We start from the raw sequence: 24,875 nt of genomic DNA on the forward strand, positions 1-24,875 counted from the left end.
TTCTTTCTTTCTTTCTTTCTTTCTTTCTTTCTTTCTTTCTTTCTTTCTTTCTTTCTTTCTTTCTGTTTTGTTTTTTTGTTTTTTAAGACAGGGTTTTTTCTCTGTAGCCTGGGTGTCCTGGACTTGCTTTGTAGAACAGGCTGTAGACCTCGAACTCACAAAGATCCACCTGCCTCTGCCTCCCTGAGTGCTGGGATTACAGGCATGTGCCACTGAGCCGGAGCTCTTAATGGTTGCTGGAAATGACAATGGCAAAATATACTTCAGGTTAAGAGGGATCTAGTGAGCTGTCCCTTCCTTCTACTCTTTTCTGTCAAGACCCTAGCTACATTCAATTGCTCATACACATCCCATTCATCTCGGAAAGACAGGCAAAGTAGCCTCTGTCTGTAAGCCCAGCACTTAGAGGTTGAAGGCAGGAGAATCAAGTACAGCCTCAGCTATATAACCAGTTCCAGGGTTACAGGATGCCCTGTTCTAAAGTACCTCAGTAGACACAGTGTGGGGAAACAGGAACTGGCAAAATTAACCAGTCCTATATATTATTTAACTCTGTGTGTCCAAAATACCACTTGAATATGTACTTAATGTAAACTGGTATTAAGATATTTTCCATTCCTGTTGATTCGGTCTTCAAACTCTCCTCTCTAACTTACACCTATACAACATCTCTGCTTAGACTAGTAACCTGTATCAGGCTTTCAATAGCCACATGTACTGTGTGGACAGTGTAGGTTTAAGAATTATTGCATTGTTGGTAAACTGTATCTACCCATGGGTAAAAATAAAATAAAATTATTTTCAGTACAAAATAATGACAAAATAAGTGAAGAAAATGTCGAGCTATGGGGGCTGGAGAGATGGCTCCACGGTTTAGAGCACTGTCTGCCCTTCCAGAGGTGCTGAGTTCAATTCCCAACAATCCCATGGTGGCTCACAACCCTCTATACTGGGGTCTGAAGTCTTCTGGCATGCAGGTGTACATGCAGATAGAGCACTCATATACATAAAAAATATAGAGCTATAAATTTTGTGCTAAGACAGAATAATATTTGTATGTAATATATAAGATTTTCCCTAAAATTTAGATGCATTACATTTTTTCTTTTTGATTATTTTTTTTTCCTTCGAGACAGGGTTTCTCTGTATAGCCCTGGGTATCTTGACACTCTCTTTGTAGACCATGCTGTCTCCCAAGTTCTAGGATTAAATACATGTACCATCATGCCTAGCTAGATTTATTTTGTATGTATTGAGTTTTTTGCCTGCATGTATGTTTGTGTGTGCCATGTGCATGCCTCATGTCCTAGGAGGGCAGAAGAGGATGTCACATGCCCTGAAGCTGGAGTTATGGATGATTGTGAACCACCATGTGCATTCTGGGAATTAAATGCAGGACCTATACAAGAGCAATGAGTGCTCTTAATCACTGAGCAAACTCCATGTGTGTTTAAAAAAAAAATCAAGTTATTATTTACATGTCTGAGTGTTTTGCCTGCATATATGCCTGCACACCACATATGTGCCTGATGCCTTCTAATGCTAGAAGAGGGTGTCAGACCCCTTAGAACTAGAGTTACAGACAGTTATGAGCCCATCATGTGGGTGCTGAAATTTGGACTAGGGTGGAAGAGCAGCCAGTAGTGCTTCTCACCACTGAGCTTTGTGTCCGGCCATCTGCATGCAATGTTTGTTTTTTTTTTCCTCTTTTTTTTCTAAGGCAGGATCTTACCATGTAACTCTGACTGTCCTGGAACTCACTGTGTAGTCCAGGCTGGTCTTGAACTCCCGCCTGCCTTTGAATGCCGGGCATTAAGGGTATTCATCACTATGCCCTGCTTTTTTCTTCCTTTCTTTCTTTTTTAGAGGTATGTGGTTTTGTTTGTTTGTTTGCTTTCATTAAAAAAATTGAAATGATTGGGAGATGGTAGAGTCAGTAACGTGCTAAGAACCCGTAAACAAAGTCAGGTTTGGTGGCCCACACTTGTAGTCCCAGCGGAGAGGAGGCAGGGACATGGGTCACTGCGACTCACTGCTCTGCCTGCCTGCCTGCCTGCTGAGTGGACTTTGTCTCAAACCCAAAACAATAAAAACCCGCCGGATAGCGCCTGAGGTGTGCTAGGCAAAATGTCATATGCACCCTCTCTCTCTCTCTCTCTCTCTCTCTCTCTCGCGTGCGCGTGTGTGTGTGTGTACCCAAGGAATTGAAATAGATTTGTAAATAATATCAACACTAAAAAAATAGCAAAACTGTTGTATTTTAGAAATTGATGAGGTCAAAACAATAAAGTTGACACTGTATTAGGTTTTTCAGATGATGTCAGGTTTTTGACCTTTCCCTGGTCATGTGCCTCCAAAGCAAGAGATACACACTTGAAATCTTTGATTGTATTGGAGATTACTAGACCTAATGATATTTGGGTTTTACCTTTTCTCATCTTGTATGGTTTAGCCGTTTTCCTAAAGTAGATGCAGTCTTTAAGCTGTAGGCCTTAAAGTCTAAGCACTCCATTTTTATTATGAGGTATGGGTGAGAAGTATGTTCATTAACGTGCTTGCTGCTTGTATTTGTAGGAGTCTGTGTTCTCAACAGTGGCTAAAAGCATTGTGGAGTCGTGCATGAGCGGTTACAATGGGACCATCTTTGCGTAGTAAGTTGTTGACTGTCTCTGTATAAAGATGTGATGTGTTTCTGTTAGGTCCTACTTATTGCTACTTTAATAAGTCACCCCAGACTTAGTGGCAGAAAATTTATTTTGCAGTTCTCTGAGTCAGAAGGTCAACATGGGTCTCACTGAGGTAAGATAGGCTGTTTCTGGGCCTTCATTCTTTCTCAGCTGCTCAGGAAATGTTTCCTTCCTTTTCCAGTTTCTAGAGACCATTCACCTCGCTTAGATCAGAGCCCTTTCTCTGTTTTCAAGCTCACAGTTCAGCTTTCGGCCCCTTCTTGTTTTTCACTCCTGACAAAGGTTTTTGGACTTTTAGAGACACCTGTGACGGGTCAGTCTGACCTGGATAATCAAGGTAGAGTGAATTTCACCTCTTGGAGAGAAGAATGATATTTGGAATTTTCTGAAAGAAAGGTTTATCTATTTCTCCATTTGTTTATTTATCCATCTGTTTATATGCTCTATAGTCATGGATATTTATAGCATACTTTGCGTTGTAATCTAATGCTGTATTCCTCATCTTGGTCCATCTTTGGTCCGCTGAGAGATCTGGAATTGCTTCCGTATCATCTACAGATGTGGGTATTATGCTGTTGATGAGTTTATACTGATGTCCAGCAACCACAGGGTTTACTCTAGCCTTTCTTTCTTGTTTAGCTATCTTTGCTGTCGGTGCTAAACTTTTTACTGTCTAGAGGACATGTAAAGCAGTTTCAGAATTAAAATGTATCGCTGTGAGAAAAATATTAACTGTAAAGTACTTACTTACAATTACCTTTTTATGTGCTTTCTAGTACCATAAAAACTAGTCTGCAGGGGTGGGCTTTGAAGTCATTCCATCTCAGAGGTCTCTGGACCCTGTTCTGAAGTACATGTGTCCTCACATGGTACCCATCTCTTGGGGGGGGGGGCAACCAAGGGCAACAGCCATAGGCTGTATCTTTAGGGAGTCTCTTGGACAGCCCTGGCAGACAACTCACAACAGGCTGCTTATGTCTGGTAGTGAGGTTTTTTTGTTAGATAGTCTTTGCCCAGATGAGAGAAGTTGGTAAAATTTTATATACACACTGCCACAGACAGGCCCAGTCGGGCTCCCGTCGTCCGCGGGAGAACAAGGCTTTGGATAGGAAGACACAGTTTCGGCGATGAATTGGCAGACAGAGACACCTTGATGGTTTTGACTCTGCTGCAGTTTTACTGAAGTCAAGCTGGTATTTTTATAGTGATCTCACAAGGAAGCACCTTAAAATTGGCATGCTTTCCAGAACATTCAGACTTTTACCAAGGATACAAAGTTTATGTTTTAACATAGGGCAGTGCCCACAAGAAATCTTTGCCTAGAAACTTTCTGATCAACGCAAACAAGAAACAAAAACCTCAAACTATGGTTTCATTATCACTGACTAGTGAAGAGGAAAGTCAGGAGCTGTAATAGTCCTCCGAGCCAAGTCGAATATCTGCCAAAGTCTAAACACCCTTATGTCCTGCTAAAGATTTATGATCTTCCCTAGGAACAAGATGCTGAAGGGAGGGGTAAACTCGTGCCAGCTGTACTTCTCATGTTATTATTTCTTAAGAAGGAGCCCATTATTTTTTCACTATTCTTATAATGCCTATTAATACTAAATCTAATTCATTACTTTTCTTAAACTTATTCCTTTTACATATTATTTTTATTAAAGCCTTTAATAATCTACTAATAATAAATTTCTTTATAAAATTAGTTGTGCTGTTTTAGGAGTCACAGAAAAAGATCACCAAATTCATTATTCCAGCCCCAGAGCCACAACTGAAAAAGTGTAGAAATCTCAGAACACGTCTCTTTTCCAAGTGGGATGAGTTTGCCAGGGACCTTCCAGGGGGTGAATTTCCGGAGAAAGCGTATCCCCTGCCCTGGAGCTTATGATACTATGGCGACACTGGCGTGGGTGTTGGCACACACACATATATATGACTATGTATACACACACACACATATATACATACATGTCTTTTTTTTTTTTTTTAGGTAAATAGGAATTGTATGATTCCTTATGGCTTTTTCAGACATCCTTATTGTTATTTTACTTTCTTCCTTCCTTCTATATTTCCCTCCAGCCTTTTCCCCAAAGAGCTCACCTTTCCCATTTTCTTGATCAGACCACCTGTCCCCTGATGTCTTCGCTGTCTGTGGCTCCCTCTCCTGTTCTGTTTTCCTGGTTTCTGCAGGCCCTGTGCTCACATCTAAAGAATTAGAGCTAGAACCCTTTAAATGTTTTCTTTTAAGGCATGAGATAGAAAACCGTTCTATCATGTCTTCCCAAAGTAGCAAGAATTTTTTCCATAGATTATTTTCAGTGGTGAAATTGAAAATGTTTTTGAAATAGCTACAGTTGCCACAGGTTGCATATCTTCAGAACTGTTCTCCGTGAAGACTCTGTAGACATGCTTGCTTATTTATTTATTACCTGTTTTCTTGCATATTTATTTATTTGTTTGTTTGTTTAGAGGAAGGTTCTTATTGTGCATCTCTGGCTATTCTGGAACTTGTCATACAGACCAGGCTGGCCTTAAACTCACAGGACTATGCTTGCCTCTGCCTCCTAAGTGCTGGAATTAAAGGCACAAGCCCCTATGTTCAGTTCTGTAGGAATATTTAATCTAAGGCGCATTCATCAATATATATTAATTCAAATTCCTTTTAATGTTTGTGGGTAGAACTTGAAGATAAATGATTTATTGGTTGGGAGATCTTCCTGCCTCTGCCTTATGCTAGATTAAAGGCATTTTCTACCATGTGCAGCTCTTAAAGTTATTTTTTTTAATTTTATTTTTTTCTTATCAGTTACATTTTATTAACTCTGTATCCCAGCTGTGTCCCGATCCCTCATTCCCTCCCAGTCCCTCCCTCCCTCCCTCATCTCCACCGTGCCCCTTGCCAAGTCCACTGATAAGGGGGACCTCCTCCCCATTCATCTGATCCTGTTTAAAGTTATTTTAAAACAAAGACATCTCAATGTCTTTTCAAGGCAGAGACCTTCAAAATTACTGAATTATTTAGCAAAAATTGGAAACAGAAATCTAATTAACTCTGGTTGAATAAATTATGCTAGAAGATTCTGTATCCATAAAATATTGTTGCTATTTATAAAAAATGAGGCAGGCAGCCAGGTAATGGCGGTGCATGCCTTTAACCCCAGCATTTAGGAGGCAGAGGCAGGTGGATCCTTGCAAGTTTGAGGCCATGCTGGTGCACAACTATGAGTTCCAGGACAGCCAGGGCTGTTACACAGAGAAGCCATGTCTCAAAAAGTCAAAAAAAAAGTAAAAGGCAGCCGTGTGTTTACTAACTGAGATATCTGAGGTAGAGATAGCAGAAAGAGGGTTGCAGAGGCATTTGGAGAGCATCATCTCCCTACGTTCTAGTAGACCATGTTCAATTAGAAAGGCATGCTCAATTTTATGTGTGAAAATAACACAATTTTCTTTTTTCAGTGGGCAGACTGGCTCAGGGAAGACATTTACTATGATGGGTAAGTAAAGAGCAGTGCTTGCTGGTCAAGTAGACTTTCTCTACTGACCACTTGGAACATGTTTTGGGGGAAGGCATGGTTTTTTTGTGTTATATTGCTCTCAGAAAAATCAGGATATCTCCCAGGTTGTGAGTCCATCTTCATTATAGCTGCGTTCTGTGGCTCAGTGTTTGGCACCTCCTCCTGGAGGTTGGGAGGTGAGATCCTGAGCATGTGGCCAGTTCTGCTGGTATCCATTCCCTCATCCTGTCTTAAGAATTTTCTAAACATGGTTCATTAGCATCATGCAATTTTGAATTTTGAATTTATTGCTCTGAACTGTTCTGGAGCTGCTTCAGGAATCAGGGACACAGGCAAACTTTTTGAGGGAAGGGTAGCCCGGGGCACAGAGCTTGTGAGGGCGGAACTGTGCAGCTGTATCAGACATGTAGATATCGTTATCACAAGCTTGAAATCGTATTCCTTATAACTCTTCTACACCTGTCCTTCCCCAGCTGTAACAATAGGAAAACCACTCTGCATTGCTGTCTGCTAGGAGTCCTGTGGAGATCTGGGTGGCTTTTACTGCCCAGTTAAATAGAGCAAATCCTAATTTTTAGCACTTACATTTGTTTGATGTACAATTATAAGTGCTTTATTTGCAGCCTTTCAGTTCTTCCCAAAAACTCTCTGGTTATTGACATTATTATTTCCATTTTGTAGCTGAAAATTCTGACACTTAAAGTGAACACACAGTGTGGGCCCATGGGTTAGAGAACACATCAGTCTGTGTCTTAGTTTTCTTGTTGTGAAGAGACAACATGACCAGGCAAGTTAAAGAATAAAGAGCTAATCAGGGCTTACCATTTTAGAAGGCTCCGTTACTAGAATGGCAGGACCGTGGCAGCAGGCAAACAGGTATGGAGCAGTAGCTGAGAGCTTCCATCTGATCCAATAGAGACCCAGAGTCAGGTAACTGGGAATGATGTGGGCTTCTGAAATCTGGAGCCCACCCCCACTCGCACACCTCTGACAAGGGCCACAGCTAATTGTTTCAAACAGTTCCACTAACTGCAGACCAAGCCCTCAAGCATGCAAGCCTGTGGGGGACCACTCTCATTCAAACCACCACATTCTATGGAGACAAAAGTCGCGTGTGTAAACAGTACGATTATGTCAGTACCTGACAGCCGAGCGATGTCAGGCTTAGTGTGGGGACTGATTTCTCTTTCAGATTACATCTATTTCTAGATTGAGTTGGTGCCTTCTGTGGGCCTTTCCTCAGGCTCTGACTGACAGTTTTAGTACTGTGTCTTTCACAGGCGTAAACTGTAAACTGGGTCTGCTGGAGACAGACCTTGGAAGTTGATTATACCATATACTGTGTATATTTTATTTCTGTATAAATTGCCTTTGATATTTTATAAATTGCACTTTGAAGGATTCTCAGAATAAAAGGTTTTTGTTTCATTCTTTTTCCTCAGGACCATCAGACTCTGATAATTTTTCTCATAATCTGAGAGGAGTAATTCCACGAAGTTTTGAATATTTGTTTTCCTTAATTGATCGTGAAAAAGAAAAGGTAAAGCTTACTGTAAAAATGAAATGTTGGGGGACTGGAGAGATGGCTCGGCTGTAAAGAGCACTGATAGTTCTTCCAGAGGACCTGCATTCACTTCCCAGCACCCACAGGGCAGCTCACAACTGTCTGCAACTTCAGTCCCAGGGGATCTGATATCTGCCAGCCTTCCAGAGCACCAGACATGCACATGGCACACAGGCATACAAGTAGGCAAAACACCTACACATAGATTAAAAATAGAGCAATAATATAATGAAAAAATAAAATGTTGATAGACTACTTGCCTCACGTGCAGTAGTCCCCAGCACTGCGTAAACTGGGTGTTTTGGCAAACACCTGAAATCTCCTCATGCTGGAGGTGGAAGCAGGAGGGTCAGAATCTCAAGGCTATCAGAAGTTGAGAGTCGCCCTATGGGGAGTTGAAGGCTACCCTGAGCGCTAGCATGCACGAGAGAGCAGGCTGCTTCTGGGGCTCTCAGCCAGTTTTGGGAGAGGGAAGTGCGTAGACAATCTCAGCCAAGGAGAATAGACTGCAACGATTTAAATGAGAAATGGTCACCATAGCCTCAGGCATTTAAGTCCCCACTTGGTTGCACGTTTTGGAGAGGCTTTTGGAGATATCATCTTGTTGTAAGGAGTAGGTCATTGGAGGTGGGCTTTGGAGAAAGTCTCAACACCGTTTCAAGTTCACTACCTCCTCTTTCTGCTTGTGTTTGAGATTTGAACCCTCAGCTTCTGGGCTCATCCTGTTCCAGTAAGCTGCTTTCTTTCTGCCATCATGGACTCTTATCGCTGTGGAACCATAAGCCCAAACAAATCCTTCCTCTTATGAGTTGTCAGGGTGATGGTGTTTTGTCACAGCAATGGTAAAGTAACTGGTCCATAGAGATAAATAAAGTCCTCTTTAACGATGGACTGCCTCAGTTTGTCTGCAGAACTTGCTTGCACCTCACTGTTACCCACTTCCATGGGGGTTATGAATCCATCTAAGGACGCCATCTTTTCCCTCTCACTGGTTCCTCACTGTCACCTACTTCCATGGGGGTTATGAATCCATCTAAGGACGCCATCTTTTCCCTCTCTCTGGTTCCTCACTGTCATCTACTTCCATGGGGTTATGAATCCATCCAAGGACGCCATCTTTTCCCTCTCACTGGTTCCCAGGTTGGACCATTCTCAGGATTGCACTCGTTTAGCTTGGTAGGTTCTAGAGCTAAGAACCCTTGGTGTTTTGTGCTTTGTATACTGTGTATCTTGGACATTGCTATATAGCATTGGCTTACCATTTACTCCTTGGCAAACACTGCAGTTAGACTTACTGCATGGCGGTGAAATATTTAAGTTTAACACCATGTATTTCTATGGTTAAATTTTTTAATAATTTATTTATATGAATATTGGGTGTTTTGTCAACATGTGTGTCTGTTATACTATGGGCAAACCTGGTGCCCAAGGGGGCCAGAAGAACATGTCAGATCTCCTGGGACTGCAGTTAGAGATGACTGTGGACCTCTGTGTGCCAAGACTCTAATGAGGGTCCTCTGGGAAAGTACTCAAGGCTTTGTATCCCCTGAGCCATCTCTCCAGCCTCTGGTTGTTGTTGTTTTTTAAAACAGAAAAAAAAAAATATTTCAGGTTTTATTGTTATTTTGAATGTATGGGTGTTTTACCTGCATGTAAGTGCACCAAATTTGTGCTTGTGGAGGGCAGAGGAGGGCAACAGACTGGACCTGCCGTCGCTCGTACCTCCGTGGGTGCTGGAGACCAAGCCCAGGAGCCCTCTAAGAGCTGCAGGTGTTCTTCACCTTGAGCCATCGCTCCAGCCCCAAGTGTGTAGGTTCTCAGGGTGAGTTATTTTCAGTCTTTTAAAGAACATGAATCTTGCTTCAAGTAAACCCAGGCTGATGATATGGCTCAGTGGGTCAGTACTCCTGCCACCAAGCCTGAGAACTGAGTTTGATCTCTGGGACCCAGATGGTAGAAGGTGATAACCTCCCAGAAGTTTTCCTCTGATCTACACATGGATTTCCTTCATGAGCATGCTATACACAGAAACTCAAAAAATACATGTAAAAACAAAACTTTGTTTTTACACTCTGGAGGACAGTGGAAACTCGTTTGGATTGCTCAGTTCCATCTGTATGAGTAGGCTCTGTGGTACCTCTCCAAACTGGATTTCTGGGACTGCCGCGATGACACTTGAGAATGAGAGCATGTTCTGCAGTTTGTTTTCCAGCTTGTTTTCCCTGACTTTTTGATGTTTTACGTTCTATTAGAGGGCAGTAGGAAGGCCTGCCTGCAGGAGCTTATGGAAGCTGAGGCCAGTGTGTGACAGCGGTGTGCTTATTAAGGCTTTCTCTTACAGGCTGGGGCCGGGAAGAGCTTCCTCTGTAAGTGCTCCTTTATTGAGGTCTACAATGAGCAGATCTATGACTTGCTGGACTCAGCATCCGTTGGACTGTACTTAAGGGAGCACATAAAGAAGGGAGTCTTTGTGGTTGGTGCAGTGGAGCAGGTTGTGACCTCAGCTGCTGAAGCCTATCAGGTACCCTGCCACGAGGATGTGTTGATGTTTAGACAGCAGGCATTCCATGAAAGGGCCCTTGTCTCAAAGAATCAAGATTAAGATACTAAAAATGTTTTATAAAGGCATTGCACAAACTTCTTGAAAACTAAAGGACAAAGAATGTGGTAATACTTTCTAGATTTCTCCCCAGTTACACTCAAATTTTGGGCTGGATGGGGGTTACATACCTGTACTCCCAGTACTTGGGAGGAAGAAGCAGAAAGAATTGTAAGTTCAAGGCTAGCCTTGGCTACATGGTAAGACCCTATCTCACAAAAAGGCAGGAGTGCGGGTGATGGCTCTGGGCTGCTCGGCTTTTTTGCAATGCTTTGATGGTGTTTATTCTGAAAACAGTCCAAAAGACACTTTGCGGAAGATACCTTCTTGGCATCTGTTGCTCTGTGAGCTCCCTGTTCAAGGACCTCATGAGAACAGTGATCTTTCTGTGTCTGCTTTTTTGTTATGAGGCGCAAACAAATAAAGTGAAGGAACTTAGAAAACATTGTGCTCACATTTTAAGGAGCCTGGTGTGGCCAATTTTAATTGTTCTGGTTTTTTCCTTTATTTTCTTTTATGTGTATGGATATTTTGCCTGCAAGTATATCTGTGTACCATGAGTGCACAGTGCCTCCTCCATTAGATCTTCTGGGACTGGAGCTAAAGGAAGTTGTGAGCTGCCAAGTAGGTGCCTGGAATTGAACTTGGTTCCTCGGGAAGAGCAGCCAATGCTCTTAATTACTCAGTCATCTCTCCAGCACCATAAATAAACTTTACAATGTAAAACTGAATTCATAAAAATATTGCCACATGCTCACATTATTGCATGTGATGTTAACGTGACCTTGCAAGAACCCATCAAACAATTTAGACCATGTATCAGCACTAACAGGGGTAGCTATTCCTTTCTGTTACACATCACTAGCTCTTCTCTCAAAATAGTCTTGTGCTGAATGTCATTATTATTTTATCCCATAATCAATTAATTTGGTTGTTTTTGTTTATTTGTTTTTGAGACAGGGTTTCTCCGTATAGCTCTAACTGCCCTGGACTCCCAAGAGCCATCTGCTCTGCTTCCTGGGTGTTAGGATTAAGGGCATATATCACTGCACTCAGCTGTACTTGAATTTATTTATTTGTTTGTTTGTTTGTTTTAGATACTGTCTCATTAAGAAATTCAGGCTGCGTTGAACTCATGCAGCCCAACCAGGCTGGTTCCAAATTTTTAATCCTTTTGCCTCAGGCTCCTAAGTGCCAAGATTTCAAGCAGGCATCACTATACCCAGCTAACAGCTGAATGTTTCTTTCTAATCAGTCACCATATCACTTACCTTTTAAAATCATGAATGCCTTTTAAATTTTGTTATGCACTTTTTTTTTTTTACACTGCCATTAGTTTGATAAAGAACTCTGTAGAGTTTTTAGTGTTTTGCGTAGTGGTGGTGTTTGTTTGGTTTTTTTGTGTCGGGGTTTCTCTGTATAGCCCTGGGTGTACTGAACTTGCTCTGTAGACCAGGCTGGCCTCTAACTCACAGTGATCTGCCTGCCTCTGCCTCCCTAGGCATTGGAATTATAGGGGTATGCCAATGAGCTCAGCTCTTTTCATAAAATTGTTAAAGATTAACCTCAACCTATCATTTCCCTTTGTCCTATGCTCTTGTCTTACCTGTTTGGGGGTGCGTATTTAGAATGATATCTACTTAGAAATTATGGCAGAGCTTGTCGCTCCAATTCTGTGGCCCTCATTCTGGAAGAAGATGTGTGTGTGCTGGGAATCAAAGCCAAGACCTCATTCACAGTCAGCAGCATTCCACCATAAGCCATTCCCTTTCCCAAGACTCTTCACTATAAGTAAAGGTTCTCTAATAAAGCTATGCGGCATTTTATTTCTAGTTCAGGTCAATTTTGATAATTTATGTATTCCTAGAAATCAGTTTGAAGTATTTTAAAGTTAGCATACAAAATATTAGTTACCATATATATATATATATATTTTTTTTTTTAAGAGTTAAGTATTCAAGCAAATGTGTTTGTTGCTTTTGACCTATGTTTGAGAGACATGTTCTTTTTAGCTATACAAATACATAACTGAACTAATATTAAATATATTTATAACACTATGAAAAGAAGGCATAGAGTACTATTGCAAAACTATAAAAATACAAATAATATCAGTTTAATGGAGTTATAGGTCAGTGGTAAAGAGGTTGCCTGTTGTTTTAAAAAAAAAAAATCTCAATTGTGTGATTTTATAAATCAAGACTCGGGAGCCAGATGTTTGGGTGAAAACCTACTAGATCAGAGAGAGAAAGCACCCAGCTAACCTTCCTACTCAGCTCCCCAGAAGGAAAAAGCCAAAAGCCCTTTCTTCTCCTCCACTGTCTTAAACACCCCTCAACTCAATGCCCCTCCTTTCTGTTTACTCCCTGTCCGCTGGTTTCTTGCTCCACCTCTTGACCTAGGGTTAACTCTTTAACTCTGTGTACAGAAAGCACTTGTATTAAAGGTGTGTGCTAGGGCTGAGCCACAGCAAACAAGGTTTTTACAGTTCACAGTCTTGGGGTTGCAGGGCAGTAAGGCTACACAGAGAAACCTTGTCACAAGCCACCCCTAGCCCTCCCCCCATATCCCCACCAAAAAACCCCACAGCTTTGCCTAATGAGATCAAATATCCTAGTGTTCAAAGGCCCTCTGTTCATCTATAACACTGATAAATAATTTCAGTTTAAACTGTGTCATTAATAGTATGTTAATAGTAGTTACTGTATTTTATCTATATATTTATTAAAATTATTAAATATCTATATATATCTACTTATCGTGTTGCTTAATTTTTAATGTAGCCTTTGAAGTAACTGTACTCAGTTCTCTGTGTTATCCTTATGCATATTGTGACTATGTTCTCCAAATTATATTTCTTAGGTCATTAGCATCACCTAAAAGCCTATTGGGAATCTTAGCTTAGGCTAAGTGTGGTAGTACATTCCTTCAGTTCCTGCACCGTAAGGAAGAGGCACTGGGTTCTAGGCCAGCCTGGTCTCAACAGAGAGTTGCAGGGCAATAAAGGCTACACAGAGAAACCTTGTCACAAGCCACCATTAGCCCTGCCCCATAACCCCTCCCCCCCAAAAAACCCCACAACTTTCCCTTAGTCTCAACATTCTCAGCATCCTCTTATTTCAGTCCTCACTAGATGCTGAATAACAATCTAAATTTTAGTACCATCCCAAGGTAGGAACTTAGATATTTTGCTCTGTGAGGTTAGTGTCACTTTCTCTTTTGTTTTGTTGTTTGAAAGACAGAGTTTCTGTGTAGCTCCGGCTGTCCTGGAACTCAATTTGTAGACCAGGCTTTGATCTGAAAGAGATTTGCCTACCTATGCCTCTGCCTCCCCGTGCCAGGATTAAAGCTACACCGTGCTCCACATGTTCACTTTTAAACACAGAAGCAGACTCTTTATATATATACAGACATACCTTACAAACAGTAGAGTTAGAGTTAGAGTCTCTGCCTTGCCTGAGAGCCTGTGGTCTAAACCTTGATATATTTTCTCGTCTGAACAGAAACAAAAAACCTACTTTGCAGGGGAGAGAGCTGCCAAAATGTTGGACTAAAGATTCTGTCGAGATCTCCTGTTGGTTTAGAATTTATATTATCTAAGCTAAAGGGATGCTCAGCTATAATCACGGTGCGAGGGAAGTGGAAGCAGAAGGATCAAAGCCAGTTTGATCTCTGTAGTGAGTTCCAGGCCAGACTGCCATACCCTGTCTCTCTGTGGCATGAAAAGGGAAAGAAAATAATTCTTTGATGGACAGTAATTTCTCTTGTTCTTTATAGATCTCCCACCATTTTTGGTATCTAAATATTTACTGCTTAGAATATGTGATAACATAAAATCTCACAAAGCTAGATAACAATAGAAAGGCCATGAGTGTTCCCTTTTCTATATGGAAATTACTCTGCTATGAAGGTAGAGGATTACCTATGTGTTATTTTTGTACGACGGTGATTGGTTAGGAGCTTATCTTGTGTTTTGAATTTGTCTTAGGTCCTATCTAGAGGGTGGAGGAACAGGCGTGTGGCATCAACATCCATGAACAGAGAGTCCTCTAGGTCGCATGCAGTCTTTACAATCACTGTAGAATCAATGGAGAAGAGCAGCGAGACCGTGAACATTCGAACCTCCTTACTCAACCTGGTGGATTTAGCAGGGTCTGAGAGGCAAAAAGATACCCATGCAGAAGGAATGAGGTTGAAGGTAGGAACGAAATGATGGCCTTCTTACTTAGTTGTGAATTCTTACTAAAAATCGGTGTCATACCAAGTGTAGTGAAGACCTCAAAAGAAATAAAAATTGTTCCTACTAGAAAGGAGCAAGGATTTTATGAAGTTATGTCAGTAAACATAAATGAGGTTGTACAAGTCTGTCAAGAGCAAGAGTGGCGACTTTGGTCACAGGAGAAAGAAAGAATGGAGTGGGGTGGGCTTTGGGGTAGAAATCAAGAAAACAAGTGGCTTTCCAGTAGTAGTTGTCTCCTAGAAACCAGGGTTCAGGAGAGAGGAACAGGGGATACCCGCCCTGCAGAGTGACGTCTCAAGGTTTGTTGGGCCTTTTAGAGTAATGGCATTGAATATTTCACTGTGCATCAGTTGATCATAGATAGATAGAGCAGGAAAGCCCAGGTCAGTTAGGACCAGGAGAACCAGGCCACGTTTGTGCTCAGCCTTCTAAACCCTGGAAAACATTTAAAAGTTTGGTGCAACTGTGTAGCTTCATGTAGGAAGCCTATTTTATCGACACTTATATCTGTTAAAAGCCACTGCTGCAGAAGGAAAGGGGAGCCTAAGGTGGGAGAGTCCCTCCCCTGAGCTGTTAGCAGTGGGACAGAAATTCAGTGTGATGTGTCTAAGTACTGACATTAAAATATGTACAAATTGTGTAGTTTAGGAATGGGACCTAAGAGAGGAGTCAGAAGCAAGAGAGTGATTTGAGCCTGCTAAGCTTGCATCAGCAAAATGCTCCTGTTTCTCTCAAGAAAGGACCGTGCTTGTACAGGCGCTCCTTGACTGAAGGTGCTGTCACCGCCAGAGAAATGTGGTGAAGTGCAAAGCTCCTAAATCAGAAACATTCAATATCTAACCTGCTGAACATTCCAGCTCGGTAATGTCACATGCTGTTTAGAGTGCAGCTTGCTGCTGCTGACAGGAATGAGAGAGAACGGAGTACCACATTTGATTCGGTGGAAGAAGTAAAAATTAAATCCCAGGCACAGTTTGTAGTGAGCATCTGCAGTGACAGTGCACATGAACTAGGAAATGGCCATAGTTGAGCTTTTTGTTCTAGCTGAGAACGTGTCCTTTCACTTTGCCCTCCTCTGCTCTTCCAGCCCAGCTTGTTGCTACTTAAGTTTTTAGTCAGAACAACAGAGTGCCACTGCACCTCATTGTTTCTTTCCCCTTGTTCTTCAGGAGGCAGGGAACATAAACCGGTCACTGAGTTGCCTGGGCCAGGTCATCATGGCCCTTGTTGACGTGGGCAACGGGAAACAGAGGCATGTCTGCTACAGAGACTCCAAGCTTACCTTCCTCCTTCGGGTAAAGCTGATGACTGGCTCTGGCCACCTCTGCATTGTGGTCCCTGGGACTGAGAGTGGGAGAGTTTCTTAGCCTCTATCATTTCCTGAGGAAAACTCTTAGGATTTACAATCTAAAAATATCACTGATGTCATCAAACAGGACTCCCTTGGTGGTAATGCCAAAACAGCCATAATTGCAAATGTTCATCCAGGATCCAGGTGTTTTGGGGAAACACTGTCAACACTTAATTTTGCTCAGAGAGCCAAGCTGATTAAAAACAAGGTAAAAATACTGGAGTGTTTGATATAATAGCAAATAAATTGGAAACATTTATATATACTATTATGATTGTCCCTGTCACCACTAGAGGTTCTGCAGAAGCTCACCTTGATTGTACAAGGTGCTGTTTCTTCTTCCTTCTGCCCTCGCTTTCCTGTTTTCTTTTTTGCTTTTTTTGAACTCAGGGCCTCACAGATGTGCTTTCCTATTGAGCCACACCTCTAGCCTAGTGTTTTATATCTATTTATCTATATATATTTTTTTTTTATTTAAGTTCTGGCTATATATCACAGGCTAATCTTGAAGTAGGCAAACTTCCTGCCTCAGCCTCCTGAGTTTTGGGACTAAAGGCATGTACCACCATTCCCTGTTCATTATTTGCAGCCTGTGCATGTAATTTGAAACCCAAGTTTTATCTTGTGGTTTTTGTGGTTTTGCTGGTTTTTTTTAAAGGCAGTTTTCCTTTTGTTGTTGAGGGAGGGTAATAAGCCTCAGTGATGCTGGCAGTTGGTGTGTGTTTTGCTGTTTTTTAAGGCAGTTTTCCTTTTGTTGCTGGGGGAGAGTAATAAGCCTCAGCGATGCTGGCAGTTGGTGTGTGTTTTGTACATGTGCATTGTTTTATGTTCATGTGCCTGCCCTGTGCTCATATGTGATGTATTGGTAGCAAAGAGTAATACCATGAAAGTTAGTTGATAGTAATGAAATTTGCCTCTTAAGGTGTATACGTATCTGCATATTCCTCATCTTATTTCATGTACAGGAAGCTTCTCTAATAGTGGTATATGCCTCAGGTCTGGAAGCTTTTCTTGTGACGTACTAGTTGATAAACTTTAATGCTTCCTGCACCGTATGTCCATTTCACCTACTCAGCTCTGCCTTTGCAAGAAAGCAGCCATGGACAGCATGTAAACAGTAGAGTTTGCTGTGTCCACAACTTGGCATAAAGCGTGTGTGGACAGCACTTTGCCAACTTCTAGTATACACTATCAAAAGACCAACAAGGTTCCTAGTTATTTTGGAGAAATGAACAATCCTTTGGTTTCAAACAAAACAACTGTGCCATGAACTGGTAGATTAACGCCTTCCTTTTTCAAGAGGAAAAGTGGGCATCTTCTTCCCAGTTCATCTGGCAGAGTAAAGTAGACCGTGTTGTTCCTCTCCCTGGCTGAGTGAGAACATAGGTCTCTTCCTTTCCTGATTTCCGTGGTGTCATCCATGTTTACATGAATGTTAGCAGTATGAAGAAGAAACTTCAGTAGAACTTCCTGACTTTGTCTTGGCTTATGAGAGCCCTTTCAAGGGTAGAACATGTTAATGATTGCAGTTATGATGTCACTGAATAATAGTGACCTCAGAATGCCTCATAATGAGGCTGGCCATGTGAATCAGAAGCAATTGTAAATCACCTTTAAACATCTGAACACCAGCAGCTTTACCACTCCCAATGGTGAGTCCTCGTCGTCCAACCTTGCTCTTCATCCTGGCAACCGTCAGTGGGAAGAGCTAAGGTGTCTGGACTTGGTTAACGATGAACTGTTTAAATCTTTCTAGGTGGGCAGGCTGAACCTAAGACAAGAACACCGGGCACTTGGCTGCCATAGGGGGTTTTCATTGCTGAAATAGTTGAGTATTTCATAGCTGCGCCTCTGGTCTGTCTGGTGGTTAGCTGTTGGCATTTATTACCCTTCTGTTCTATGCGTCTTTTGTAAAATTATCTAATTTATCTTTTTTTTTTTTTTTTTTTGAGACAGGTTTTTTCTGTGTAGCCTTTGTTGTCCTTGGAGCTGTGGAGCGCTCTCTGTAGTCCAGGCTGGCCTTGAACTCACAGAGATCCACCTGTCTCTGCCTCTGAGTGCTGGGATTAAAGGCGTTCACCACTTCCTCTCAGAAATAAACTTTACTTTTAAAGCAGCTTCAGATTTATGGCAAAACTGAACATAAAGTTCAGAGTGATTCCACAGGAGTCCCTGTGTCCACACAGTTGGCGTCTCTACCACTGCCATCCTGCACCACAGTGATGTGTTTAGTGGTGGCTTTTGTTAAAGCTTTTTTAAAGTTATTTCAAACAGGTCATTTTTAAGAAATTGAAGACACCATTTAGTCACTACAGTGATGACATTTGTTTGTAACCGTTTTTTACTTTTTCAAGGCCATTTAAATAAGAACATGACTGTCAGAGAGTGAAAATAGCATTTGGTATGGTGGGAGAGCAGAAAGGGACTCTATTCAATCTGTGGTTCCAGGCCAGCTTTACAAACATCAGTGCCTTTCACTGGAGAAGGTGGTTTCTGCTAAGCCTAATCCTTTTGGCCCTTTTAGGCCAGATTTCTTTATCAAAGGTTGCTGGACAGAGGGGTCTTGCTGAGGTATTTGGTTTCCTTGTTTGAAAGGGAAAGCATGGTTCTTTTGGTGGGGGGAACGTGGAAAGGGGGGTTCCAAGACAGGATTTCTCCGTGTACGCTTGGGTAGCCTCGCTGGCCTCGAATCACAGAGATCCTTCTGCCTCTGTCTCCCGGAGTGCTGGAATTAAAGGCATGTGCCACCACACCCAGCTAAGGCATGGTTCCTAATGGCAGGACAGCACACTCAGATCTGAAGTCCTAGGCATAAGATAGCTTAGGACAAATGAGATGGACAGGGTCAGTGAGAGCCTCATGAGGAGGGCTTGGCCAGAGGACGAGGGACCAGCTGTGCTACTTGTGCTCTCCCTGCTGGTCAGGAACAGGAAGCAGGGGCTTACTGCCTGTTTTAGCAGTCTTTCTGCCATTTAGTGAGACAGAGGTGCAGTTTCTTTTGGTCTTCCACATTACCACTCACACCAAACAAATGAAAAGCAGGATTGAAAAAGTTGAAAAGCAATCTCTCAGTGCTTTGTTAATTCTTGTCCAGGCTGTGGTGAATGAAGACACCCAAGGAAATGTCAGCCAGCTGCAAGCTGAAGTGAAGAGGCTCAAAGAACAACTGTCTCAACTTACTTCTGGGCACATAACCGAAAGCTTACTGGCCAAAGGTAGGATGAACTCATTGCCCTTCATCCTTGGAAAGGCTTATGGGAACATTAGGTCGAGAACTGATACTGGATAGATAGATGGTCAAAATATGGTGAGGTTTCCAGAACTTCTCTCACACTCTCTCCTTATTTTACCTGTGTAGGAGGAATAGTTCTGTGTTTGAATCTGATGTTCTGTGAGGTGCAGTGAGAGGGAGAATCACAGAGGTTTTGAGTGACTCCCCCAAGAAGTTCTAGAAAGAAATAAACATAAATTCCCTCAGATCACTCCCAAGATTCAACCGTAGCAAATGTAATCTGCATATGTTTGTGAGGGGACAGGAAATGTGTCTTCAAAAAATAGCTAGTAGAATTAATTTGCAAGCTGTAAAACTTGCAAAACAAAATAAAACTGGAGCTAGGAATGTGTCTTGATAGTAGAACACTGCCTGGCATAGGTGAGGCCCTAGGTTTGATTTCCAGTACTGTGTGAAGTCAACTCAACAAGGAAAACAAAAGTATGCATTATACTAAGCGTAGTCTGTATACTTCCTCTTAGAACTCAGAAAGCTGAGTCAGGACTGTGAGATTGAGAATAGCCTGGGCTACAGAACGAGTTCTAGGCCAGCCTGTCCTCAGTGTAACAGACTACGACGGTCAGTCCGTGAGCGTTTCTGTTAGAGCTCAAGCCCACGGGTCTCCTCCAGCTTCCTTACAGACTCTCTAGGCTAGCTCTGGTGGCTCACGCCTAGTCTAGCATTTGAGAGGTGTGGGCAGAATTGCTGTGAGTTTGAGGCCAACCTAGGCTACAGGTTTTTTTAAACAATCTATTTCTGTTTCTTTCACAAATATATTTGTGCTAAGTAAATCCAGAGAAACTTCTTGTTTTCTTCATAGAATAGCCAGTTTGCTGAGTAAGTTAATATGAAACTGGTAACCAATCATGAGAGTCTGTTCCTTTAGATCAGTTGGCGGCAATAAAGACTTTTAGTTTTGAGAAATGAACATATTTCTCCCTTTCTCCTTTTAGACAAAGAGAAGACTGATTACGTAGAACATTTCCTGGAAGCAATGTTATTCTTTAAGAAATCTGAACAGGAAAAGAAGGTAGGAAATTGAATTAGGAAACGGGATTCGGGAAATCTTGACTTTAATGTTGTGGTTGGTTTCATCACTTCAGTGAGTGAAATAAATAGTGCCAGATGTTTAAGGAAAAGGCTTCAAATGTCTTGCCTGTAAGTTTAGACTTAGTGCTCTCTACTGGGTTTATGAGAATTAAGGAAACTGGGTCATTTCATGTTTAACTGAATCATGAATTTCTTAAAAGTCTCTGGTAGAAAAAATTACCCAACTAGAAGACCTCACCCTCAAAAAGGAAAAATTTATTCAGTCTAATAAAATGATTGTGAAGTTCCGAGAGGACCAAATAATGCGTCTAGAGAGGCTCCAGAAGGAGGCACGAGGAAGCTTCCTGCCCGAGGAGCAGGACCGTCTGCTGTCAGAACTGAGGGACGAGATTCAGACTCTTCGAGAACACGTGAGTGCAGCACACATCTGTATCCCAGGAAGGAGCTCCAAAGTATGGTCAGAGCGTGCAGCAGTGACTCGTCCTATAGCACAGGGAAAGTGCGCCAAGTGAACCTGCCTAGCAGTGAGCCGTGTAATGTCATCCCCTTCTCCGGGTGTTAGGCTGAAAACAGATGGGCTGGTGATCTGCTCTGTATCAGCTGCGGCTACCCCAGGCTCTGCAGACCTGAGCTTTTTGAAGTTCTCATCTTCTCTTTCCCTAGTGAGAATGCACAGAGACACCCAGTTTGAAAACCAAAATAACATTTGTGTGTGTGTGTCCAGTATGTTTAAGACATGTCCAATCAGTAGGACTTCCATTTATTTTGTATACTTTTCTCATTTTGCTAGTTAATGTATTTTGGGGACACAGTCTTAATAGATAGAAAATTTTTTTCTTATTCTCCTCCCTCATTTTAAAGATTTATTTACTTGTATTTTATGTGTATGCGTGGTTTGCTTGTATGTATATCTATGCAGTATATGCATACCTGGTGCATAAGGAAGCTGTCAGAGAGCCTTGGATCTCCTGGAACTGGAGTTACAGCTATGTGGGTACTAGGGGTTAAACCCAGGCCCTTTGAGAAGGCAGTCAGTGTTGTTAACTGCTGAGCTACCTCTCCATCCCCTTATTTTATTTATTTAATTTTTCTGTGCTGAGGATCAAACCCAGAACCTTTTGCATGCTGAGCTCTTGCTGTGTCACTGAGCCTACATCCTCAAGTATGTTAACTTAGCCCTTCCTTGTGTGAAGGTTCTCTTACTGGACACTTCTTAGCTGGAAGCCGCAAACATTTCAATATGCCCACCGTTACCAAGTCTCTTTCTGTGGAAGCTGTAGTAGAGTACATCCAGGACTGTATGTTCTGGAATTTCTCAGTCGCTTTTGGAGAGACCAGTTCACTTTGGAAATTTTGTAAATACATGAAGTATGTAATTTCCCATTGGTGCAGGTGGAGCATCACCCCAGACTCGCGAAATATGCTATGGAAAATCACTCCCTCAGGGAAGAGAACAGAAGACTGAAATTACTAGAGCCTGTGAAAAGAGCCCACGAAATAGATGCCCAGTCTATTGCAAGACTAGAAAAGGCTTTCTCTGAAATGTCTAGCGCAGAGAAAAATGACAAAGGTAAGAAATGAGTATTCTGAGAAGGGGCGTATGGAGCTTAGGCTCTTCCAGTGCCAACTCCAGCACCCTGTGAGAGCTCACAACAGTCTGCAACTCCGTCCTAACGGGTATCTGCTGTGCTCTTCTGGAGTCTGTGGGCACCAGGCATACATGTGTGGTGCAAGACATGTATACACATGCATGTGGCGCACAGACCTACGTCCAGAAGAAACAGCCACACACACAGGCTAGGAATAGATACATCCAAAGGAAGTATTAACCTCTAGGACTAGAAAGATAATGTCAGTGTGCGTGCTTACATAACACGAGGACCTGACTTCTGAGAACTTGTGCTTGTAACCCAGTGCTGGGGAGGCTGAGGCAGGCTGATCCACTGGGGAAACTCTAAGCCACTTAGAGACACACACACACCTCAGGCCGGGGCATACCCTAGGCTAACCGCTGAGACCAAGCCCGCCTCAGAAAACAAGCCAAGAAGAAAGCAAAGGATTCAAGGCTGGCGAGGTGGCTTGCTGAAGAGCTGTGTTCTCTTCAGAAGATCTGGGTCCCAGCACGTGTTAGGCAGCTCACAATCTCTTATAACTCCAGCTTCAGAAGATCTAACATTTCTGGCCTTTTCAGGCACCTGCACTCACATGCGCGCGCACACACACACACACACACACACCCAAACACAAGCATACACATGTACATATAATTTTAAAAATTGGAAAAAAAACCCACTTTTTAAAAATCCAAAGGTACAACAGAAAACAAAACAACAACCTGACTGAAGCTCAGCCTCTGCTTTGTAGTGACAACAAAAAAAAACTTGTAGTATCTTGTGGTTAGGCTTTTCACTCGTTCTTCTCAAACCTGATGGGTTAATTTATTGCAAATACATGTACTTCTTTATATTTTAAAAACAATTTGCAAAGTTTTCTTTTCCCACATAATAAATTAGACTAATAGCTATCCCAACGGTAAACCTGTTATATTTGGGAAAATTGGTTCTTTTTTGTTTTTTCTCTTTTGTTATTGTTTTGATAAAAGCTTTACTCAGATACTTATTTTTATATATGACCTTAGTCAAAAGGTAGAAAGTGATAGCAATATTCAGTGATTTAGCTTTCCATTGCTGTGACAATATCCGAAAAAAAAAAAAATATATATATATATATGTATGTATGTATGTATGTATGTATGTATGTATGTATGTATATATCAGTCAACTTAAAGGTTGACTTATTTGGTTTGAGGTTTCAGAGGATTCAGCCCATACTTGGCCAGCTCCACGTCTGTGGTAAGGCAGAACTTCATGGCAGGGAACACCATAGCTACTCAGCTCGTGAATCAGAAAGCTGGGAGAGGAGGGGAAAACACACCGTCAGAACCCACGCCCGTGACTTGCTTCTTCCACTGCCCAGCAGCCATGAACCTATGGCTTCATCAAGGGTTTAAGCCTTGTGCAGGCCGGAGCCCTAGGACCACCCATGAGCATAGTTCCCCTGAGGGGCAAAGATTTAACACACAAGCTGTGGGGACATTTGAAATCCAAATCATAATGGGAATTTTAGCGCTTAAAGTATAGGAAATTGTAAGCTTTGGACTATTCAAACATAAATAAGTAGTGGAAATGTTCGTCAGTTTGGCTAATGCCTGTACAATGTGAGAGCCGCCCGTGATCAAATGCAAGTTACCCAGTGGTTGGTTCTAGTGTTGTGGCTACACTGTACATACTCTGTAGTGATAAATTATCTTCATAATTATTATATGGAAAGTGGCTTAGTTGGTACTAAGTCTAACTTAGGGGTAGCAGTTAGTGCTGCGAATTAACTGGCATTTGATAACACATTCTGTTTGCCCATTCTCAACGGCTGTCTGTTTTTGTTTTTCTTTTTTTTTTTGAGACAAGGTTTTTTTGTGCCCTGGCTATCCTGGAACTCACTCTGTAGACCAGGCTAGCCTTAAACTCACAGAGATCCACCTGCCTCTGCCTCCGAAGTGCTGGAATAAAAGCCATTCACTTCCATGACCAGCCCTGTTTCTTTTTAAGTTAAGAAAATTCTCTTTATTCTGACTTGTGTGCCTCTTTGCTTTTCTGTTTATGGTTCTGGGGATCAAGCTTCGGATGCCAAGCATCCACTTCACCACTGAGCTCTGCTCCCAGTTTCTTCTCTTGCTTTTTATTTCATGTCTGTCTGTCTGTCTATCACTCTATCTATCTATCTATCTATCTATCTATCTATCTATCTATCTATTCTTTGTTTTTTCAAGACAGGGTTTCTCTGTATAGCCTTGGCTCTCTCGGAAGTGTCTCTGTAGATCAGGCTGGCCTTGAACTCAGAGATCTACCTTCCTCTGCCTCTGAGTGCTGTGAGCCACCACTTCAAAATGTCTTTGTTTTGATTTGATTTGGTTTGATATTTTTTTTGTCTTGCTTTTTACATTTCTCTTTTCTAAGCCTTTTATTATTTCACTTCTGACTTCTGACTTAGTAATAGAAGATTTGCAGTATTTGGGTATGGGAAACCCAAGATTTTATATGCAAAGTTAGGATTATCCTTGTTATCAATGTGCTCTTCTAAATAATTCATTGTTCACAGTGGACACTAGCACCAATTTTTTAAAAAAACTTATTTTTATGTGCATTGGTGTTTTGCCTGGCTTTATGCTTGTGTGAGGGTGCCAGGTCCCTTGGAACGGGACTGACAGACAGTTGCTAAACTGCCATATGGGTGCTGGGAATTGAACCTAGGTCCTCTGGGACATTAGCCAGAGCTCTTCACCAGTGATGCATCTCTCCAGCTTCCTAGCACCAATCTGTACAAGTTAGTTGTGCAAGGGCTCCTCTGTCTAGCACCATGCGTGTTGCTCCTGAGTCACTCTTAGCTCTTCATCCTGGGTAACAGCGTGATGCCTCAACTACACTCCATCCTGTGGCCTCCGCCTGTGAGCACACCGCATGCGCACACTCCTCATCCTGTGAGCTCACCACATGCGCACACTCCTCATCCTGTGAGCACACCTCAAGGGCACACTCCTCATC

The 24,875-nt window shown here is 42.1% G+C and overlaps 1 protein-coding gene across 1 annotated transcript in view; it reads left to right on the forward strand.

The window, feature by feature from the left end:
• The window catches only part of Kif15 (kinesin family member 15), a 59,452-nt gene that overhangs the window by 2,209 nt on the left and 32,368 nt on the right, over positions 1 to 24,875 (forward strand). Inside the window, exons 4-14 of the mRNA XM_055601557.1 lie at positions 2,575 to 2,651; positions 6,144 to 6,181; positions 7,645 to 7,742; positions 10,108 to 10,287; positions 14,354 to 14,563; positions 15,775 to 15,900; positions 16,042 to 16,164; positions 19,051 to 19,171; positions 20,181 to 20,257; positions 20,478 to 20,687; positions 21,670 to 21,847. Coding sequence (XP_055457532.1) covers positions 2,575 to 2,651; positions 6,144 to 6,181; positions 7,645 to 7,742; positions 10,108 to 10,287; positions 14,354 to 14,563; positions 15,775 to 15,900; positions 16,042 to 16,164; positions 19,051 to 19,171; positions 20,181 to 20,257; positions 20,478 to 20,687; positions 21,670 to 21,847 — 1,438 coding nt within the window. The remainder of the gene's footprint in view (positions 1 to 2,574; positions 2,652 to 6,143; positions 6,182 to 7,644; positions 7,743 to 10,107; positions 10,288 to 14,353; positions 14,564 to 15,774; positions 15,901 to 16,041; positions 16,165 to 19,050; positions 19,172 to 20,180; positions 20,258 to 20,477; positions 20,688 to 21,669; positions 21,848 to 24,875) is intronic.

Source organism: Psammomys obesus, unplaced genomic scaffold (assembly GCF_907164565.1).
Source record: "Psammomys obesus unplaced genomic scaffold, mPsaObe1.curated_primary_1811, whole genome shotgun sequence".
Taxonomy (NCBI): Eukaryota; Metazoa; Chordata; class Mammalia; order Rodentia; family Muridae; genus Psammomys; species Psammomys obesus.